Here is a 17,880-nt window from a genome sequence, read left to right as displayed (position 1 = left end):
GTATGAGTTAGGTCAGAAAGAGTAGGCTCTATTCTGGAAGTACAAGTGTAACACAACCTTTTACACTGACCCTTATATATGTAATACTATTTTCTCCTTAATCAAATTAAATACCTGAAGAATTCTTTGATCCCTTTATGGAGGAGATGGAAGTCTGAGTTTCGGCCACACTACAACAAAAAGCAGACACATCAGCATTATTAACAGACAAAGTAGCAAAAATTAAGTTTTCTTTTAACTGAAGAAAGGCATTTAAAATAGTAAACTATGGTGGCCAAATCAGCATCCCAGACCCACCAAATGTCTGCCTTAACTGGAACTTTTAATATATAATTTAGTATTTTTAAAAATGGAACCTCAAACAGAAAATGAGAGCTATTTCATGTGATTCTAAACTTATTTTTCTCCATCTAGTTCCCTTACTTGAATTTGAAAATAAATCTCTATCCTATGGCTGACTCTCCTTTATAATTTTAGCTGTTCTCTCATTAATCTGTCACAGCAAAAATGACAAGCAACAAGCTAGGAAGGGTATTTGTTCTTTTGATAACTTGGGAGCACCCATGGAACAAGCCGACTGGGCACTAGGTAACGACTTGTTCTTGCCTTGTGATCAACATCCCCCTTATATATCAATATGTTTATAGATATATATATAGATCTAGGTAAATGCTAATTCAAAAGAAAATGTAATGGAAGCCATCCTGCTTAACTAAAATGTTATTACCTTCTAGGGATGCCATCCTTATAATGTGTTCCAATTTCGCTGGTAGAGCTTACTTCATCACACCCAGAACGAGATGCTTCCAGCAGGGATTGCTCTGTAGAGTTCCAGGTATCATCCTTACATGGACTATCCGGCTTCTCCTCACCAGACTCAGATGACTCAATGGCTACCACTTCTAACTGAGGGTTAGGGATCTCAAGGACTTCCAAGGAAGAGTCACTGTCAGGCTCATCTCTATTTCTATCTTGTTCCTGACCAGTTTTCCCATCTTCCTGTCCCAAGGATGTGGATGTTGTAACTTTTCCTCCTTTAGTCATCTTTCCAGCTTTGATTTTCCTTACAGGTTTGGACGTAAAGACATCCTGCTCTGTATCACTGTTCTCAGGCACATGCGTGGCTCGAAGAGTTTTCTTTTTCCTGAGCTTCTTTTTTTTCTTGTTTCCTTTGTTTTCAGCTGAAGTCAGAGTGGATTCTGCTGGCTGTTCAACCAACAGTGGATGCCCCTTTTCCAAAGGGGTTTCTGAAGGAAAGGTCAGGCTCAAAAAAGAGCTGCTACAGGGCTCAACAATGGTGCTACTTTTGGTTGACACCTCCCCCTCTTTCTTTATAATAAGAGGACCAATTAATTGAGAAGGAGATTGTTCTATTCTTCTGGTACCATCTTGTTCCAAGGATGACTTCAGTTCTTGGCTTGCATGCTGGAAACTCTCTGTTAAGTGGGACAAGGACAGCGTCCCAGCGATGATTGGGTACAATGAATAGTTGCCACTGATCTCTCCTAAAGAAGGGAAGGCAGAATTACTGTACTTTTCTTTGTACCAATTTAGAAACCAAAACCTAATTTATCTAATATATTTGTTAATTGGTATCACTTTTATATGGAAAAAAGTTTGTTATAGCTAATCTATATCTCAAAGACAACAAATTACAGCTTTCTAGTCTAAACCAAAGAAGTTTCCCTGTTTACCGCAGGACATAGGAAGTTTCTGATATACATTTTCATTAAAAATAGCTTAGAAACTCCATCTTTTAAAATTAATTCTACAATGTATTCTTGTTAGGTTATCAATTTCCAACTTAAATTTACTTATCAAAAAAAATCCAACAAATATTATATCAGACACTAATACTTAAAATGACCATCATATTCTCCTACACAATTAAAATGACTGGCTTTTCACTCTTTTGATTAGGAAAGCAGACTCTTCCTTAATTCTTAATTATCAGCATCATTTCGACTATTTCAAAGTCTCAACAGGAATTTTTCAAAGACTTGGTAGCTGTTTTTAAAACATGTTCAATTAAGAAGTATTTGGCTTTGTTTCTTGTTAGCAGGATGCTGTCAGAAAAGCATAAGCAAAGTTTACAGCCATGATGGCGGGGGGGGGGGCAAGCTTTTTACAACTAGGGATGAGTCCTTAGATCATCTAGTCCAAGCCCTTCACTTTACAAATAAGCAGAGCAGTCAAGTGATTGGTACAAAGTCACACATGGAATAAGCAGCATATCTTAAATTTGAACTCAAGGTACAGACTTTTTTCTACACCACCATATTTAATTTGACTAGTTGGTCCAAAGTGGGTAAATAGGAACAATGCAAAGAGCTGGAGATGTACTTTAGAAGGCAGAGCTGACAGTAGATAGCTATGAAACCTAATTGATTTCCTACTTCAGGAAAGCAGTTTCTATTTGGCTGAGTATTGACTGTTATACTTCTTGATGAAATATTTGGAAGGGATACAAGTTAGAAACTTAGAAAGTTCTACCTGGAATTAAAAGTAGGATCAGCGAAACTATAAATGGATCACCTACAATTTCCAACTCGGGATGGGGGGGGGGAATCCCTCTAATCCCACCATACAGTAGTTTAGTCCTGGAGTACCTGGACAGAATTTTTTCCCTACATCAATAATTAAATCATTCACAATTGGGCAAAGAGCTAGCAGCCAGAAAGAGAATGTTTGCCACCTCAAGGAGAATCTAAATTGCAAAATGTCAGATAACAATTGTCAAATATTGTCTTTATACAAGTTAATTGGGGGAAAATTTTTAAGTTAAAAAAAAAAGGTTTTAAAAGCCAGATGATTATGGAGGGACAGAAAAACATTAAGACAAAGTCAATCTGCCATGGATCAGAAAGCAGATGTCATTAAAATCTACTTCTAAATTCATTTGGTTAAGCAAGACCCAGGAAAAATTTATAATAACTACAATTCTCTTCCAATTTTCCAGAGCACAATATCATTGTCATGCATCTTACCCCCACTCTCTTCCTTTTGCATATGTATGCCTAGTCTATTCAGTCAGGGTCAAGTCATTAAAGTTAAGCTTCTCATGCAAAAACTTACCTGATTAATTTCAGTTTTTTGATGAAGTCTTTTGCCCATTTGTCCAAACTGGTTAGTATAAATACTTTAGTATGCTCAACATAAAAATCCCATTTTCAAGGAAGGTCTCATATTTGGGTGAGTTGTTAAGTTAGTCTGTTAGGCTGTGTGATCAACCAAACTAAAAGATCCTAAGCTCAGGAGACTTTTGGAACACATGTAGGAAAAATCACAAAGGAAGGCTTTATTCCAGTTCCAATAGAATAAATGCAGACTTATCAAAAAGGGTGCAGGCAGATGCAGGGTTTACTAGTTGGGGCCATCTTCAACTCGAATCTTCTCCCTCTTGGTATACTGATTTATAACTCATATAGATAAATTTGATGGGAGTTGATTCTTATAATTAGCAATCACTTAAGACTATTATGAAGTTATAGTTTCAAGAGATAAAACTGAGCAATCTGGAGAGTGGTCACTTTGATCTTGGAATACTCCGTTTAAGAAATTCTATTTTCTTGGTATGTTAAAAAATTATTTTTTTCTGATTACAGTAATTTAGTATTGATAAATATAAAGATCCAAGCTTTGAGGACAAGAATTCTCTATCTGACAAAAACTGCTTAGAAAAGAGTATGATAGAAACTAAGTATAAACCAATTATCTCACATTGTTCAACAAGGTATGGTCCAAATGGGTACTTGATTTAAACATATGGGGGTGACAAGTAAATTAAGGGTACATGGAACAGTTTAACTGAGGTCTATGGATAAGGAAGAATTTATGACCAGATAAGAGAAGATTACAGGATGTAAAATGGTTAATTTTGATTCTGTTAAAAGTTTTAAACAAACAAAACCAATGCAACCAAGATTAGAAGAAAAGCAGAAAGCTGGGGAAAAAAATTTTTTTACACCCAGTATTTCTGATAAAGGCCCCATTTCTCAAATATGTAAAGAATTGAGTCAAATTTATAAGAATACAAGTCATTCCCCAATTGACAAATAGCCAAAGGATTTGTATAGGCAGTAATGAAAGTTATCTTATAATCACATGAAAAAATGTTCTAAATCACTGGATTAGAGAAATGCAAATCAAAACAACTCTGAGATACCACTTTACACCCATAAGATTGGCTAATATGAAATGTTGAGAGGGGATGTGGGAAAATTGATGGAATTAGCTATTCTGGAGAGCAATTTGGAACTCTGTCCTCTAAAGGGCTATAAAACTGTACATATTCTTTGACAAAGTGATACCAACTACTAGGTTTGTACCCCTAAAGAGATTTTTTTAAAAAGGGGAAAGGACCTATTTCTACAAAAATATTTATAATAGCCCTTTTTGTGGGGGCAAAGAATTGGAAAGTGAGAGGATATCCACTAATTGGGGAAAAGACTGAACAAGTTGCAATAGAATACCCATTGTACTTTAAGAAACGATGAACAGGATGATTTCAGAAAAACCTGGAAAGACATACATGAACTTATGCAAAGTGAAGTGAGCAGTACCAGGAGAATATGATACACAGTAATAGCAATACTGTGTGATTAACACAACTGTGAATAAATTAGCTATTCTCAGCAATACAACAATGATCCATGACAATCCTAAAGGACTTATGAAAAAATGCCATTCACTTACAGAGAAAGAACTAATACAAAGCATACTATATTTCATTCTCTTTCATTCTTTTTCTGTTTTGAGTTTTCTTCCATAAAAGGACTAATATAGAAAACTGTTTTACATGATTGCACATGTAAAAGCTCTATAAGATTAATTACTCTTTTAGGGAGAAAATGTGTAAAATTTTTTTAAAACATTAAAAATTGTTTTTATATTTGAGGAAAAAATATCACTAAAATTAATTTACTTGCTGCTATTCCTTGTTATACTATTTTTGCCATATTTCTAAAAGCCCAGATTGATTCTTTAGTCCATTTTGACTTCAACTGAGTGGCTAATATGAAACTAATTCCAGAAGGGAATTTGAGATAGGTTATTCTACAATCCCTGGATTTGTCTTAGTGCATTAAACGTGGGAGTTTCCTAATATTCGTCAAATCCTTAACTCTGTAACTTATTCTGGCTTAGTGGTAATTTCAGAATTAGAATACTGGACACAGCACTCTCTTCCTTGCCAAAAACAGCCCTTCTGTGATTAAAATGTCACCCAGAAAAGGGAAAATAAGTTTTGAATGGCAAGAGCCGAAGCAGTTTTAGTCTCAAATTAATACTAAGAAAACTATGAAGGAAAATATTCTTGTCAGTGTAATCTTAAAATCTACCATAACTGATTTTGGAGCAATTAGGAAAAATTGAAATAGACAATTTGAGTAAGGGAAGTGTGTGAGCAAGAAGGTCTGGCTTGGAATTAATTATGGCACAAGGTTTCTGATTTTCAAGTGAAAAGATCCTTTAAAGGCCATTTAGTGGGGGCAGCTAGGTGGTTCACTGGATAGAGAACCAGGCCTAGAGATGGGAGGTCCTACCTTCCAATCTGGCCTCAGACACTTCCCAGCTGTGTGATCCTGGGCAAGTCACTTGACCCCCATTGCCTAGCCCCTACCACTCTTCTGCCTCAGAACCATATGGGTTTAAAAAACAAAAACATCTAAAGGCCATTTAGTGTTCTTTCACCACAGGAGAAATTTGTATTGCATGACAACATTCTGAATAACCTATATCAATTACTTACTTGGGGGGGGGGAGGGAAGAGTGAGAGAATTTGTATTGCAAAACCTCAGAAACAATTATTAAAAATTGTTTCTACATACAATTTTAAAAAATAAAAGGAATAACAATAATAATAATAAAAGGTCATTCAGTCTGAGTGCAAACACCTTAAGTGCCTATGGACACTAAGGAAGCAAATGTCAGTTAAGATTTGAACAGAAGTCCTCTCATTCAAAATTCATATTTTTCCACAATAACCTAGTTTTTTGGGGTAATTTTATTAGCAACCCTGTTCAATTTGATGCAATATGGTTTTAATCATAATGAATCTTGTTTGCAAAGGCACTAATAGAAAAATTAGTTATAACAATGACCTAAAGAGAAAGAATCAATTGCATGTTTTAAAAAAAGAAGGTATCTTTTCAAAAAATGGAAAAACAAATGAGCCAAAAGAGATCTGGTCAACGGGGGGAAGGAAGAAGGGAGACAACTTGAATCATATAACTTTGGAGAATTTATGTGTAAATTTGTTATCAGAATAAAATTAAGGTTAAAAAAAAATCTGGCTGAGCCATTTTAAATGGTAACCAAAGTAAATGAAATCCTATCCCAAATTTGGGAGAAAGAGGGGGAAAAACTGAGCACAAAGCATAGCCTTTGGGGTATACTTATCAAAATAACAGAGCGATTAACTAAGAATAAACAAGAGGATCACCCAAAGAGGAAGAGGACCTAAAAAAAAAGTAGAGGAAACAAAGGTCAGTGGTGAGAGAAGCAGCAGCAACTTTAGAAACTCTCAAACTAGAGATATTATCTGAACCAGGAAACTGGTCAGAAAGAGACTACAGAGTAATCCCAGTGCTAGCCCTAGTCTCAGAACATTCAAATGCTATTTGGCAAAACCACTGTCTATATCCCCTTCTGGGTTATCCATAGAGGGTGGAGAGGAGTACTTTCAGATAAGAGGGACTGGTAAACCTGAGGGGCAAGTAACATTTTGCAATCTCAAAGGATTAAGTATATCCTTTCCAGTTCCAAGATATAAGGAGTTCTGAGGAACAGTATTTTACCGCAATCCCAACGGACTTGTCTAGTTAAGGACCAGAATGTGGGCCAAAAGAGCAGTAACCACACCTCCTATCCCCTTCACAACACTTTGGAAACAGCTAAAACTCCGAAATCTCAAAGAATAACCTCTGAAAAAGGCAATGGAAGAAAGCTTGAAGCTTGAAACAGCTCATCTCCCTTTTCCCAATGCTGAGAAAAACTAGATTATTGGGGAAAAATCCGAATTTGAAATTAAGAGGACTTGTGTTCAAATCCTAACTGGCATTTACTTCCCAACATTAAACATCAAATTTGAAACCAAGAAATAGGATGGAAAATGCAAACACACACACGAAAAAACCGGACCACAAAGAGCTGTTATGGTGACTGGGAAGATGTCAAGACACAAACTCAGAAGAACAGCTACAAGCAAGATTTCCAGGAAAAATAACTATTAATCGGATATAAGCCCAACAAGAATTCCTGGAAGAGTTAAAAAATTATTTTCAACATCAAGTAAAAGTGGCAGAGGATAGGGGGCAGCTGGGTAGCTCAGTGGATTGAGAGCCAGACCTAGAGACAGGAGGTCCTAGGTTCAAATCCGGCCTCAGACACTTCCCAGCTGTGTGACCCTGGGCAAGTCACTTGACCCCCATTGCCTACCCTTGCCAATCTTCCACCTATAAAGTCAATACACAGAAGTTAAAGGTTTAAAATTAAAAAAAAAAATACACTTATTAAAAAGTGGCAGAGGAAAAAATGAGTGAAGAAACAAAAGCAAAGAAGGAAAATTATGAAAAGACAATAGCTTGGTAAAAATAGAACAAAAAAAAAAAACAGAAAAGAAAAAACTTAACAGAATTGGCCAAATGGAAAACATTTAAAACTTGAAATAGAAAAGAATTCTGTAAATATTAGAATTAGGCAAATAGGAGCTAATGACTAGAACACATCAAGAAACAATAGCAAAAAAAAAATTAAAAATAGAAGAAATGTGAAATATTTCATTGGAAAAACAACTGAAGCAGCTAATAACCATAGCACATTAAATGCTAGAATTAGATTGAGGAAGACGAGAGTTCAAATCCTGAAGACTATATTACTCTTGGCAAGTCACTTAAACTTGGGACAGCTAAGTGGCTCAGTAGATATAGCCAGGGCATAGACAGGAAGTCCTGGGTTCAAAACTGCTCTCAGATACTTCCTTGACTCTATGACCCTGGACAAGTCACTTAGCCTCAACTGCATAGTCCTTACTACTCTTCTACCTTGGAATCAATAACTGTATTGATTGAAAGAAAGAAGGGAAGAGGCTTTTTGCTTTAAAGAAAAACAACTGACTTGAAAAATAGATGGAAGAGATATTTCTTAAATAATTGGATTATCCTGAAAGCCTGAAAGATCAAAAAAAGAGCCTAGACATTATATTTCTAGAAATTATAAATCAGAAGGTAAAATAGAAATGAAAAGAATCTACCCATCACCTCTTAAGATCCCAAAATGGAAATTCCCAGAAATATTGTAGCCCAATTCAAACGCTTCCAGGTCAAAGAGAAAATATTTCTAAGCACTAAGAAAGAAACTAGCCAAACACTATAAAGCCACAGTCAGGATCACACAAGATTTAGCAGCTATTACTACATTAAGAATGGAGGGCTTAGACTATGACATACTAGAAAGCAAGAGAACTGAGGTTACAATAAAAAATAACCTACCCAGGTAAAAAAATATATATATTCTTCAAGAAGATAATGGATATTTAATGAAATAGAAGACTTTAAAGCATTCCTGATAAGACCAAAACTGAATGGAAAATTTTACTTTTCTATATGGGAAGAAGATATAAATATTCTAAGAACTTTATCATTGCCAGGGCAGGTAGGAATAGTCTGCACAGAAAGAGGGATATCCTGGGAAAAAGGGAAGGGGGAAGAATTAAGAAAATTATCTCATATAAAAGAGGTACACAAAGAAGAGCTTTTACATTAGAGGAGGAAATGGGATGAGAATAGGCAAAGACTGACCTATACTTACATCTAAATTGGTTCAAAAATGGGAAAAAAAAAATATATATATATATACACATACTCAATTAGTAATAGACATCTACCTTATCTTAACCAATAGGGAAGGAGGAGAGGAAGAGATTAAGAAAAAGATTGGGAGTGTAACAAAAGGAATAACAGATAAAAAGGAGGCAGTGAAAAGTAAAAAGGGACCTTAAAGGAAGGACAAGATAAAATGAGGATAAATAGAAGAAAATAGGATATTGAGAAATAGATAGTAACCATAAGTGTGAATGTGAATGAGATGAACTCACCCATAAAACAGAAGCAGAGAACAGAATGAATTAGAAACCAGAATCCAATGTTGTTTACAAGAGACAGAATTGAAAAAGAAAGACACAGAGTTAAAATAAACAAAAGCACAACTAGATGCAATTAAAAGAGATAAGCAGGGAAACTATACCTTCCTAAAATGAACCAGACACTGAAGTAATACCGATACTAAACATATATGCACCAAATGGCACAGCATCTAAATTCTTAAAGAAAAAGTGAAATTACAGGAGGAAATAGACAATAAAACCATACAAGTTGAGGGACCTTAACTTTCCCCTCTCAAAACTAGATAAATCTAACAAAAAATAAATAAGACAGAAGTCAAGAAGAATAGTATCTTAGAAAAGTTAGATATGTTAAAACCCCTAAAGAAAATTGAATGGGAACAGAAGGAATATGCCTTTTCCTTAGTTGTATATACCATCTTAAGAAAAAAAAATGAACACGTATTAGGGTATAAAAATCTTATAATCAAAATCAGAAAAGCAGAAATATAAATGAACACTTCTCTGCCCAAAATGCAATACACATTTTATAAATAAAGGGTCATGGACACAGATTAAAAGCTTAGTGGTGGGGACAGCTGGGTAGCTCAGTGGATTGAGAGTCAGGCCTAGAGACGGGAGGTCCTAGGTTCAAATCCGGCCTCAGACACTTCCCAGCTGTGTGACTCTGGGCAAGTCACTTGACCCCCATTGCCCACCCTTACCACTCTTCCACCTATGAGCCAATACACAGCAGTTAAGGGCTTCAAAAAAATAAACAAATAAATAAATAAAGCTTATTGGAAATTAAATAATTTAATTCTAAAGAATGAATGGGTCAAAGGGTAAATCATAGAAACAATAATTTCATTAAAGAGAATGAGACAATATTCCAAAATTTGTGAGATATATATAGCCATGGGGAAAATTTATCTCTCTATATGTTTACATCAATAAAAGAGCAAAAAGAGCAGATCTATGAATTAGACTCACAACTAAAAAACAACAACAAAATCTCCAATTAAATACCAAAATGGAAATCCTGGAAATCAAAGGAGATAAATAAAACTGAAAGTTAAAAAAAATCAAACTAATGAATAAAACTAAGAGCTGGTTTTATTATTTTTTTAAATTCATCAACTAGTTAACTGGTTAATTTGATTTAAAAAAAGAAAATCAAATTACTAGTATAAAAAATGAAAAAGATGAAAGGACCACCAATGAAGATGAAATCAAAGCAATTATTAGGAATCCTTTTTCCTAATTATATATGCTAGCAAAACTGAAAAGCTAAATAAAATGGATAGACATTTACAAAAATATAAACCTCCCATATTAACAGAATAAACAAAATAATTAAATAACACTATCTTAGAAAAAGAAATTGAACAAGCCAACAATGAACTCCCTAAGAAAAAAATCCCCAGGACTAAATAAATTCACAAGTGAATTCTATCAAACATTTAAGAAACAATCTCAAAACTATTTTGAGGGGAAAAAAAAGTAAAGAAAGAGTCCTAGCAAATTCCTTTTATGACATAAATATGATTTTGATACCTAAAATCAGGAAGAGCAAAAACAAAAGAAAATATAGACCAAATTTCTTAATGAATATCAATGGAAAAATTAAAAAATAAGATACTAGCAAAGAAATTACAACAATATATCACAAAGATCATACATTATTATAATCAGGTGAGATTTACACCAGGAAGGCAGGGCTATAGTTTAATAGTAGGAAAACTATCAGCATAATTGACCATATCGATAACTAACAACAAAAATTGTGATTATGTCCATACATTAAAAACCTTTGCATAAAAAAATCTATTCCAATTAAAAGCATAGTAATCAATGGAGGCTTTCTTAAAATGCAAAGTAATATCTATCCAAAACCAATTGGGGGGGGCGGGTGGTAGCTGGGTAGTTCAGTGGAATGAGAGTCAGGCCTAGAGACAGGAGGTCCTAGGTTCAAACCCGGCCTCAGCCACTTCTCAGCTGTGTGACCCTGGCAAGTCACTTGACCCCCATTGCCTACCCTCACCACTCTTCTGCCTTGGAGCCAATAAATAGTACTGATTCCAAGACGGAAGGTTAAGGGTTTAAAAAAAAAAAACTGTAAACATTATCTGTAATGGTGATAAACTTGAAGCCTTCCCAATAAGGTTAGGAGTGACCTTAAGGATGTTCATAATCACCACTAATGTTCAATACTGTACTAGAAATGCTAGCTATAAAAAAAGAAAATGAATAGAAATAAGCAATGACAATACAAATCCACTACTCTTTGATACTATGATGACATACTTAGAGAATCCTAAAGAACCAACTAAAAAACTAGTGGAAACAACTAATAACTTCAGCAAGTTGTAGGACATGAAATACCATATATATATAATCAATATTTTTCTTCTTTTTCCCCCTAAGTCCTTACCTTCTATCATAGAATCAATACTATGCATTGGTTCCAGGAAAGAAGAGTTAAGACTATACAACAGGGATTAAGTGCTTTGCCCAATCACACAGCTAGGAAGTACCTGAGATCAGATTTGAAACTAGGCCCTCCCATCTCTAGACATGGCTCTCAATCAGTCACCCAGTTGCCCCTGCCCCAGCCCCCTAACCCCGAAAAAAAAAAAATCTTTAAGAAAGCAGCTTAAGAATTCCAGATTTCAAACAATATTACAAAGAAGTAATCATCAAAACAATCTGGTACTGACTAAGGAATAAGAGTATTGGATCAGTGGAACAGATCAGATACAAAGTAATTACACAGTAATAAATGGCCACAGTAACACAAAGAGCCAAGTTTTCTGGGGGAAAAACTCAACACCTGACAAAAATTGGTGGGAAAACTGAAAAGTTTTGGTAGAAAACAAGCTTACACCAACATCTCATGCTATATATCAAAGTAAAGTTAAAACAGATAAATGATTTAGACATCAAGTATCATTTTTAAATCAAGACTGAAAAATGTACTAGTCAGAATTAAGAGATAAGGCAAGAGTTTATATCCAAACCCAAAATAGGGGTGATTATTACAAGTAAATAGATTACACTCTAGTATCTTTGCCAACAAAACTCCAAACGGAGTGATGACTAAAAGAAATAAACAACAGAACACACATGGAACCAAGCCAGATTTACAAATATAAGTTATTTCCAACTTGATAAATGGTTTGCTATGAGCAGGCTGTTTTCAGAATAAATTTTAAAAAACTCTTAGGGTGCAACTCACGCCTATCAGATTCATTACACAACAGCGATGGAAATGACAAATGTTGAAGGCGATGTGGAAAAATAGAAACTTTAACGTACTAGTGGTAAAATTGTGAAGTAGTCTAATTTTGGAGAACAATAATTTGGAACTATTCCCAAAGGGCCATATGAAACTGTCTAAATACCCTTTTATTCAACTATGCCATTACTAGGTCTTTAAACCAAGGAGATCAAAGATTAGAAAAAAGGACTTGTTCAAAATTATTTATAACAGCTCTTTTTTTTTTTTTAAAACCCTCAACTTCTGAGTATTGGCTCCTAGGTGGAAGAGTGGTAAGGGTGGGCAATGGGAGTCAAGTGACTTGCCCAGGGTCACACAGCTGGGAAGTGGCTGAGGCCAGATTTGAACCTAGGACCTCCCATCTCTAGGCCTGGCTCTCAATCCACTGAGCTACCCAGCTGCCCCTATAACAGCTCTTTTTATGATGGCAAAGAATTGGAAATTGAGGAGATGCCCGTTACTGATGAATCACTGATCAAGTTCCGATATAACATATGATTGTGATGGAATACTATTACGCCTTAACAGATGAAAAGCAAGATTGTTTCAGAAATACCTGGAAAGAAGATCTCCATTAATTCATTTAAAATGAAGTGAGCAGAACCAGAAGAACATTGTACCCAGTAATAGCAATACTGCAAGGACGATCAACTATAAAAACTTAGCTACTCTGATCAAGACAATGCTACAAGGCAATTCCAAAGGACCCACAATGAAAAATGCTATCTACCTCCAGACAGAATTGATAACTCTGGATGCAGGTTAAAGGATACATTTCTAAATTTTATTTTTGTTTTATTTTGTGTTTTCTTTTGCAACACCGTTAACATGGAAATATGTTTTGCATGACTTCACATGCAAAACCTAAATAAAATTGCTTGCCTTTTCAAGAAAGGAGAAGAAGCAGGAAGAGAATTTAGAACTCAACTTTTTTTAAAATGATAAAAAAAATATTTCTACCTGTAATTGGGTATATAAGAAATAAAGAGAAAGAATTAAAAAGAAAAAGAAAACTTTAAGCATTTGCTGAAGTTTGGAGAAAGAAAGAATAGTGATTAAGCAATTATCTAACTTCAAAATGGGCAGCTGTGCTCATAAAAGTTCACAGTGCAGTAACACTATAATCAGGATAGGGGAATCTAGAAAGAAAGAGACAATGTGAGTATCGCAAAAATAAAAGTTTAAAAATCCACATATTAGAATGAGAAATATTTAGTTACAAAATGAGTAAAAGATATAGTACTGGTCTTTAAGAGGAAAATTTCTTCAGCAATAATTTAGTCTGGAAATACCCAAAAAGCAAAGCTATGAATTTTGCCCACGTGCACGGATGAGAGAAGAATGCATTTTCCAAAATGGTGTACTTTCTGCAGGTAAGCAGGGAGATTGTCATCCAATGATAGAATTCGATGTCATAGGAACAGCAAGGACTGGCAGAGACCTTACAAAAGACAGACTGACTTTAATTGTAAACAATTTGGTAGGATCACATGTTAAATAACATCACCAATTTTATTATTGCTGTGGACTATCATTGATCATGATCTGATACTATTTCTGCAAGACAGCTTCTGAATATTGTTGCTAGAATGTTTAAAATTAGCCAAACAAGTATCGAATAGCTAGCCCATGTAAGTAAATGGATTTTTATATGTAGGAGATAACCAGACTTACTGACAAATGCCAATATTAGATGTGTATGAATTTAATCTCTGGGAAAAAAACCCAACAACTATGGAGTCATGACATTGATGGCTAAGAATTCACACTTTTACTTGAGAAAGACTATTCAATTCAGATTGCAAACTACTATGATAGTTACATTTTATGGGCATGGAGCCAAAGCTAAGGTGTTATGTTCTTTAATTGGTCGCCTAGAATTCTGGAAAATAAAAAGTTAGTAATTCTTCACCTTGGATTAGAAGGTAGGGGTAAGTCAATAATGAAGACCACAAACTGCTATAGTTTAACCCAAAGGAAACCCAATTTCCTATTGATGACTAAGCAGATTTGAGGGCTGAAAAAAATATCTAGGTTGTGCTGAAATACCTAACCAACTCATGTTAGGTAGAACTAGTGGAATATACTCCGGAGACCAAAGTAAACAGGTTTTATTTAGAGCATCACTTGGAAAACTATAAATATTGAGGGGTAAGCATGTAACTTTAGGTATGTAGATATATAAACTGGAGGATTAACTACTCAGCTTCTCTCTAAGATTATGTCAATAATTTAAAATGTATTGTGAATACTAACTCTCTAACTGGGTTCTACTGTTGTGTACATAAAAAAACACACCCATAAGTAAATCAGGTATTAGTATGAGGTCCAGTTAATAGTAACAGTATATTGTCTATAATCCCTTTTATTAATATTTTTACAATATATCATCAATGAAAAGTTGTGATTTTCAACATATACATCCCCTGTATGAACTCAGCTTCTAAAACTCTCCTTTATACAGACGTCATTCTTCTCTCTCGGTCACAGTCTTCCCATCCATCAGGAACTCCTAGCCCATCCTGACTTTCAGAAACCCCTTAAGACTCCTCCTTAGGTTAGGTGATTTTATTACTGTCTGCTGAGGACCAGAGTTGGTAGGAGTCACTTTTGGCTGGTCAAGGCAAACAAATGGAGTATTGCAGTCTGAAGAATTCCATTGTGATTAGTCTAATTTTCCAAATTCAGGTTCTACTATGATACATGCTGATGAAAGGTAAATATATTATATCCTAAATCAAAGGTTTTCACATGATCCAACCTTTAGCACCTTCCAAGTTTTCTAACCATTCCCCATCTTTGCCTAAGACTTATATTTAATTGACATTAACAATTACAATGATAGTTTTTCAAATAACTATACTGACTCTTAGCTTAACAGGCATATAACAAAAACAAGCAAATAATCAGCTCTTTATTGATTGTAGTAAATGACTCCTCTTAAGTGGTAAGGAGCCTATAGCTAAAGATCCTAAAAGTACAGCAAGTTATGGAAAGATCTAATGCCCTGTGCCAGATCTGTCCAACAAGCCTTAAAAGAAAAAAAAAAAACAGCAACAAACTAAAAAAGAGATCATAATACTCTTCATCTTAAATGTACTGAATACCTTGTAATAGTCAGCCTATCACAAGGAACTATACTGGCTGACATGTGGCCCTATTTCCCTTCCTTAAGATTATCTATCCTTAATGCAGAAGAAAGCTGACTGACATACTATTCGTTTGTAGCAATTCCTCAGAAGCACTGCAGGCAGAATCCTGTAGCACAGCATTCACATTTTCTTGCTCAGGAGACATGGGCTCTTGTTTAATCTGCACTGATGAGTCTGGAGCTGGGCATGTGATACTCCCAGGAGCCTGGAAAGCAGGAGGTGTGCACACACGAAGTGGCACTCCAGGGGCAGATGGTGATATATGGGAAGGGGGAGTCTCCAAAAAGAGAGGGAAAAAAGGACTAGGCAGAGGAGGGGGATCAGCAGCTGTCTGAGATCTGCTCTTTCGCTCACGGGAAGGGCTGCAGGGGACCTGTTCTGTCCGCTCAGGAGGTTCATAAGTTTCTGCAGAAAGGGGAAAAAATATACACATTTAAAGCTAATAAATTCTAAACTGAAGGAGGAAAAAAATCTTGAATTATATTTTTTAATCTGAATAGGACTTTATTATTTTATAACATTCAGGTTTTTATAAACTACAAAAGCCCCTTTCGTAATAACTCTTTTACAAATGACTAATCATTTTTTCCTCATTTCTATGTGTCAAACAAAGCAAGTTTTCTGTCCATTTATACCCCCAAATCAGTTTTATGTGTATGTGTGTGTATATATATATATATATATATGGACACAAAAGAACTAAAGTTACAACTTAAATAAAGTTCAGAGTTCTTAAAATTCAGGTCAGCTAGATGGTTCAGTGGATAGAAAGCCAGGTGTAGAGACAGGAGGTTCTGGATGACCCTGACCAAGTCATTTAATCCCAATTGCCTAGCCCTTACCATTCTTCTGCCTTGGAAGCAATGCTTAGTATTAATTATAAGATGGAAAGTAAGAGTTTAAGAAAAAAAAAGAAATTAAAATATCTTCTGTCCATGTTGCTATCTTGTTGCTTACAACATTCCAAGTATTTTTGAATGCAAAACAAAGTCCACAAAATCCCCTTGGTACCTTGTAATCCTTGTAGAATCTGTATTCTGTGGGTCCTTAGGCCACTCATTTCCATCGTTATCTAAGAAGAGAGAGTAGGATTTCATCCTTTCAAGTTCAACTCAAACAACTATTTCCAACCAGACATAAGATGTCATTCAATTACCTGTTGTTTCAGCACAAGGAGTCTCTGGACTTCCACAAAAGCTGCCTGAAGGGCTGCCCGGGCCTGCAGAAGGTTGTTATCCATACACTGCAAGGATTTACTCAGCTCCTCCTCCCGTAAAGAAATATTCAGCAGTTGGTCAACCTGAGAACGTTCTGCCAACAGAAAAACAGGTCTGTTTCAGTATAGGAAGCTTTGTTTTATGATAAGGCCCCCTTTAGTAGCCATTTTTGCTAACTAATTAACTAATTAATCAACTGATTTGTTGGTGAGTGAATAGGTAAGCAAATAAACAAATAAGCAAACAAATAAATAAATAAGTAGATAAATGGGAGGGCAAGCAAATAAATGAATGGATAAGTAAATGAGTGAGTAAATATGTAGATGAGTGAATGAATGGATAAATAAATAAATGAGTGTGTGTATATATATATATATATATATATGAATGAGACAAATGCTTGTTTTTTTCCCTTGGTTCCCTCATTGAAGACTAAATGTATTTTACAAGCTATGTATTCCTCAGCTACCTAAGCTAGAAATTACAAACTCAGAAAATAGGATTTCTTCTTTTAGATAACCATTACACTCAGGCTTTTTGTATTTTTCTAAAAGTAGGCAAGAATTGTGTTGTCAAAGCTTTCTTCAAAATATAAAAGCAAATGACCTTGGCCATCTGGATTCTAATTTAAGGGCTTTCAAAGTTGACATCAGACAAAAGATCTTAGTTCTAGAATATACATATTAGCATTTTAAATATAACAAACATGTCAAACCCATGATTTTCATTACTTAATATATTTCTTAAAAAAAAAAAAAAAAAAAACTTAACATACCACCTAACCCAACTGGTTTGAAGGCTATATGTGTGTGTGTGTGTATACACACACATATATACACATACATATAGATAGATAAAAACACAGATAAATATATAAATAAATGTTTGCTTATATGTTTATCTATATCTAAATATCACCTAAAGAAAGCTCATAATCTAGTTGGGGAGGCAAGACACTGGCAAGGGTCGATCCAAACAAGCTCATGCCACTACTAAATTAAAATAATGTGACTTGTAATTCAGGAAGAAAATTTTGTATTTATACAATTTAACTTTCTCTACAACTAAGGTAACTAAGAAAATTCAAAACCAATCTACAAGAGTTACACATTATTATGATCATTTTGGAGG

The 17,880-nt window shown here is 34.9% G+C and overlaps 1 protein-coding gene across 1 annotated transcript in view; it reads right to left on the bottom strand.

Annotated features, from left to right (window-relative positions):
- The window catches only part of ZNF106 (zinc finger protein 106), an 89,085-nt gene that overhangs the window by 28,334 nt on the left and 42,871 nt on the right, over positions 1–17,880 (bottom strand). The window contains exons 9-13 of the mRNA XM_044665104.1: positions 16,689–16,843; positions 16,544–16,604; positions 15,596–15,937; positions 728–1,505; positions 115–170 (exon numbers count right to left, since the gene is read on the bottom strand). Coding sequence (XP_044521039.1) covers positions 115–170; positions 728–1,505; positions 15,596–15,937; positions 16,544–16,604; positions 16,689–16,843 — 1,392 coding nt within the window. The remainder of the gene's footprint in view (positions 1–114; positions 171–727; positions 1,506–15,595; positions 15,938–16,543; positions 16,605–16,688; positions 16,844–17,880) is intronic.

The sequence above is a fragment of the Gracilinanus agilis genome, chromosome 2, assembly GCF_016433145.1.
Source record: "Gracilinanus agilis isolate LMUSP501 chromosome 2, AgileGrace, whole genome shotgun sequence".
Taxonomy (NCBI): Eukaryota; Metazoa; Chordata; class Mammalia; order Didelphimorphia; family Didelphidae; genus Gracilinanus; species Gracilinanus agilis.
Note: the sequence above shows the minus strand (reverse complement) of the source record. Positions and strands in the feature narration are given on the sequence as shown.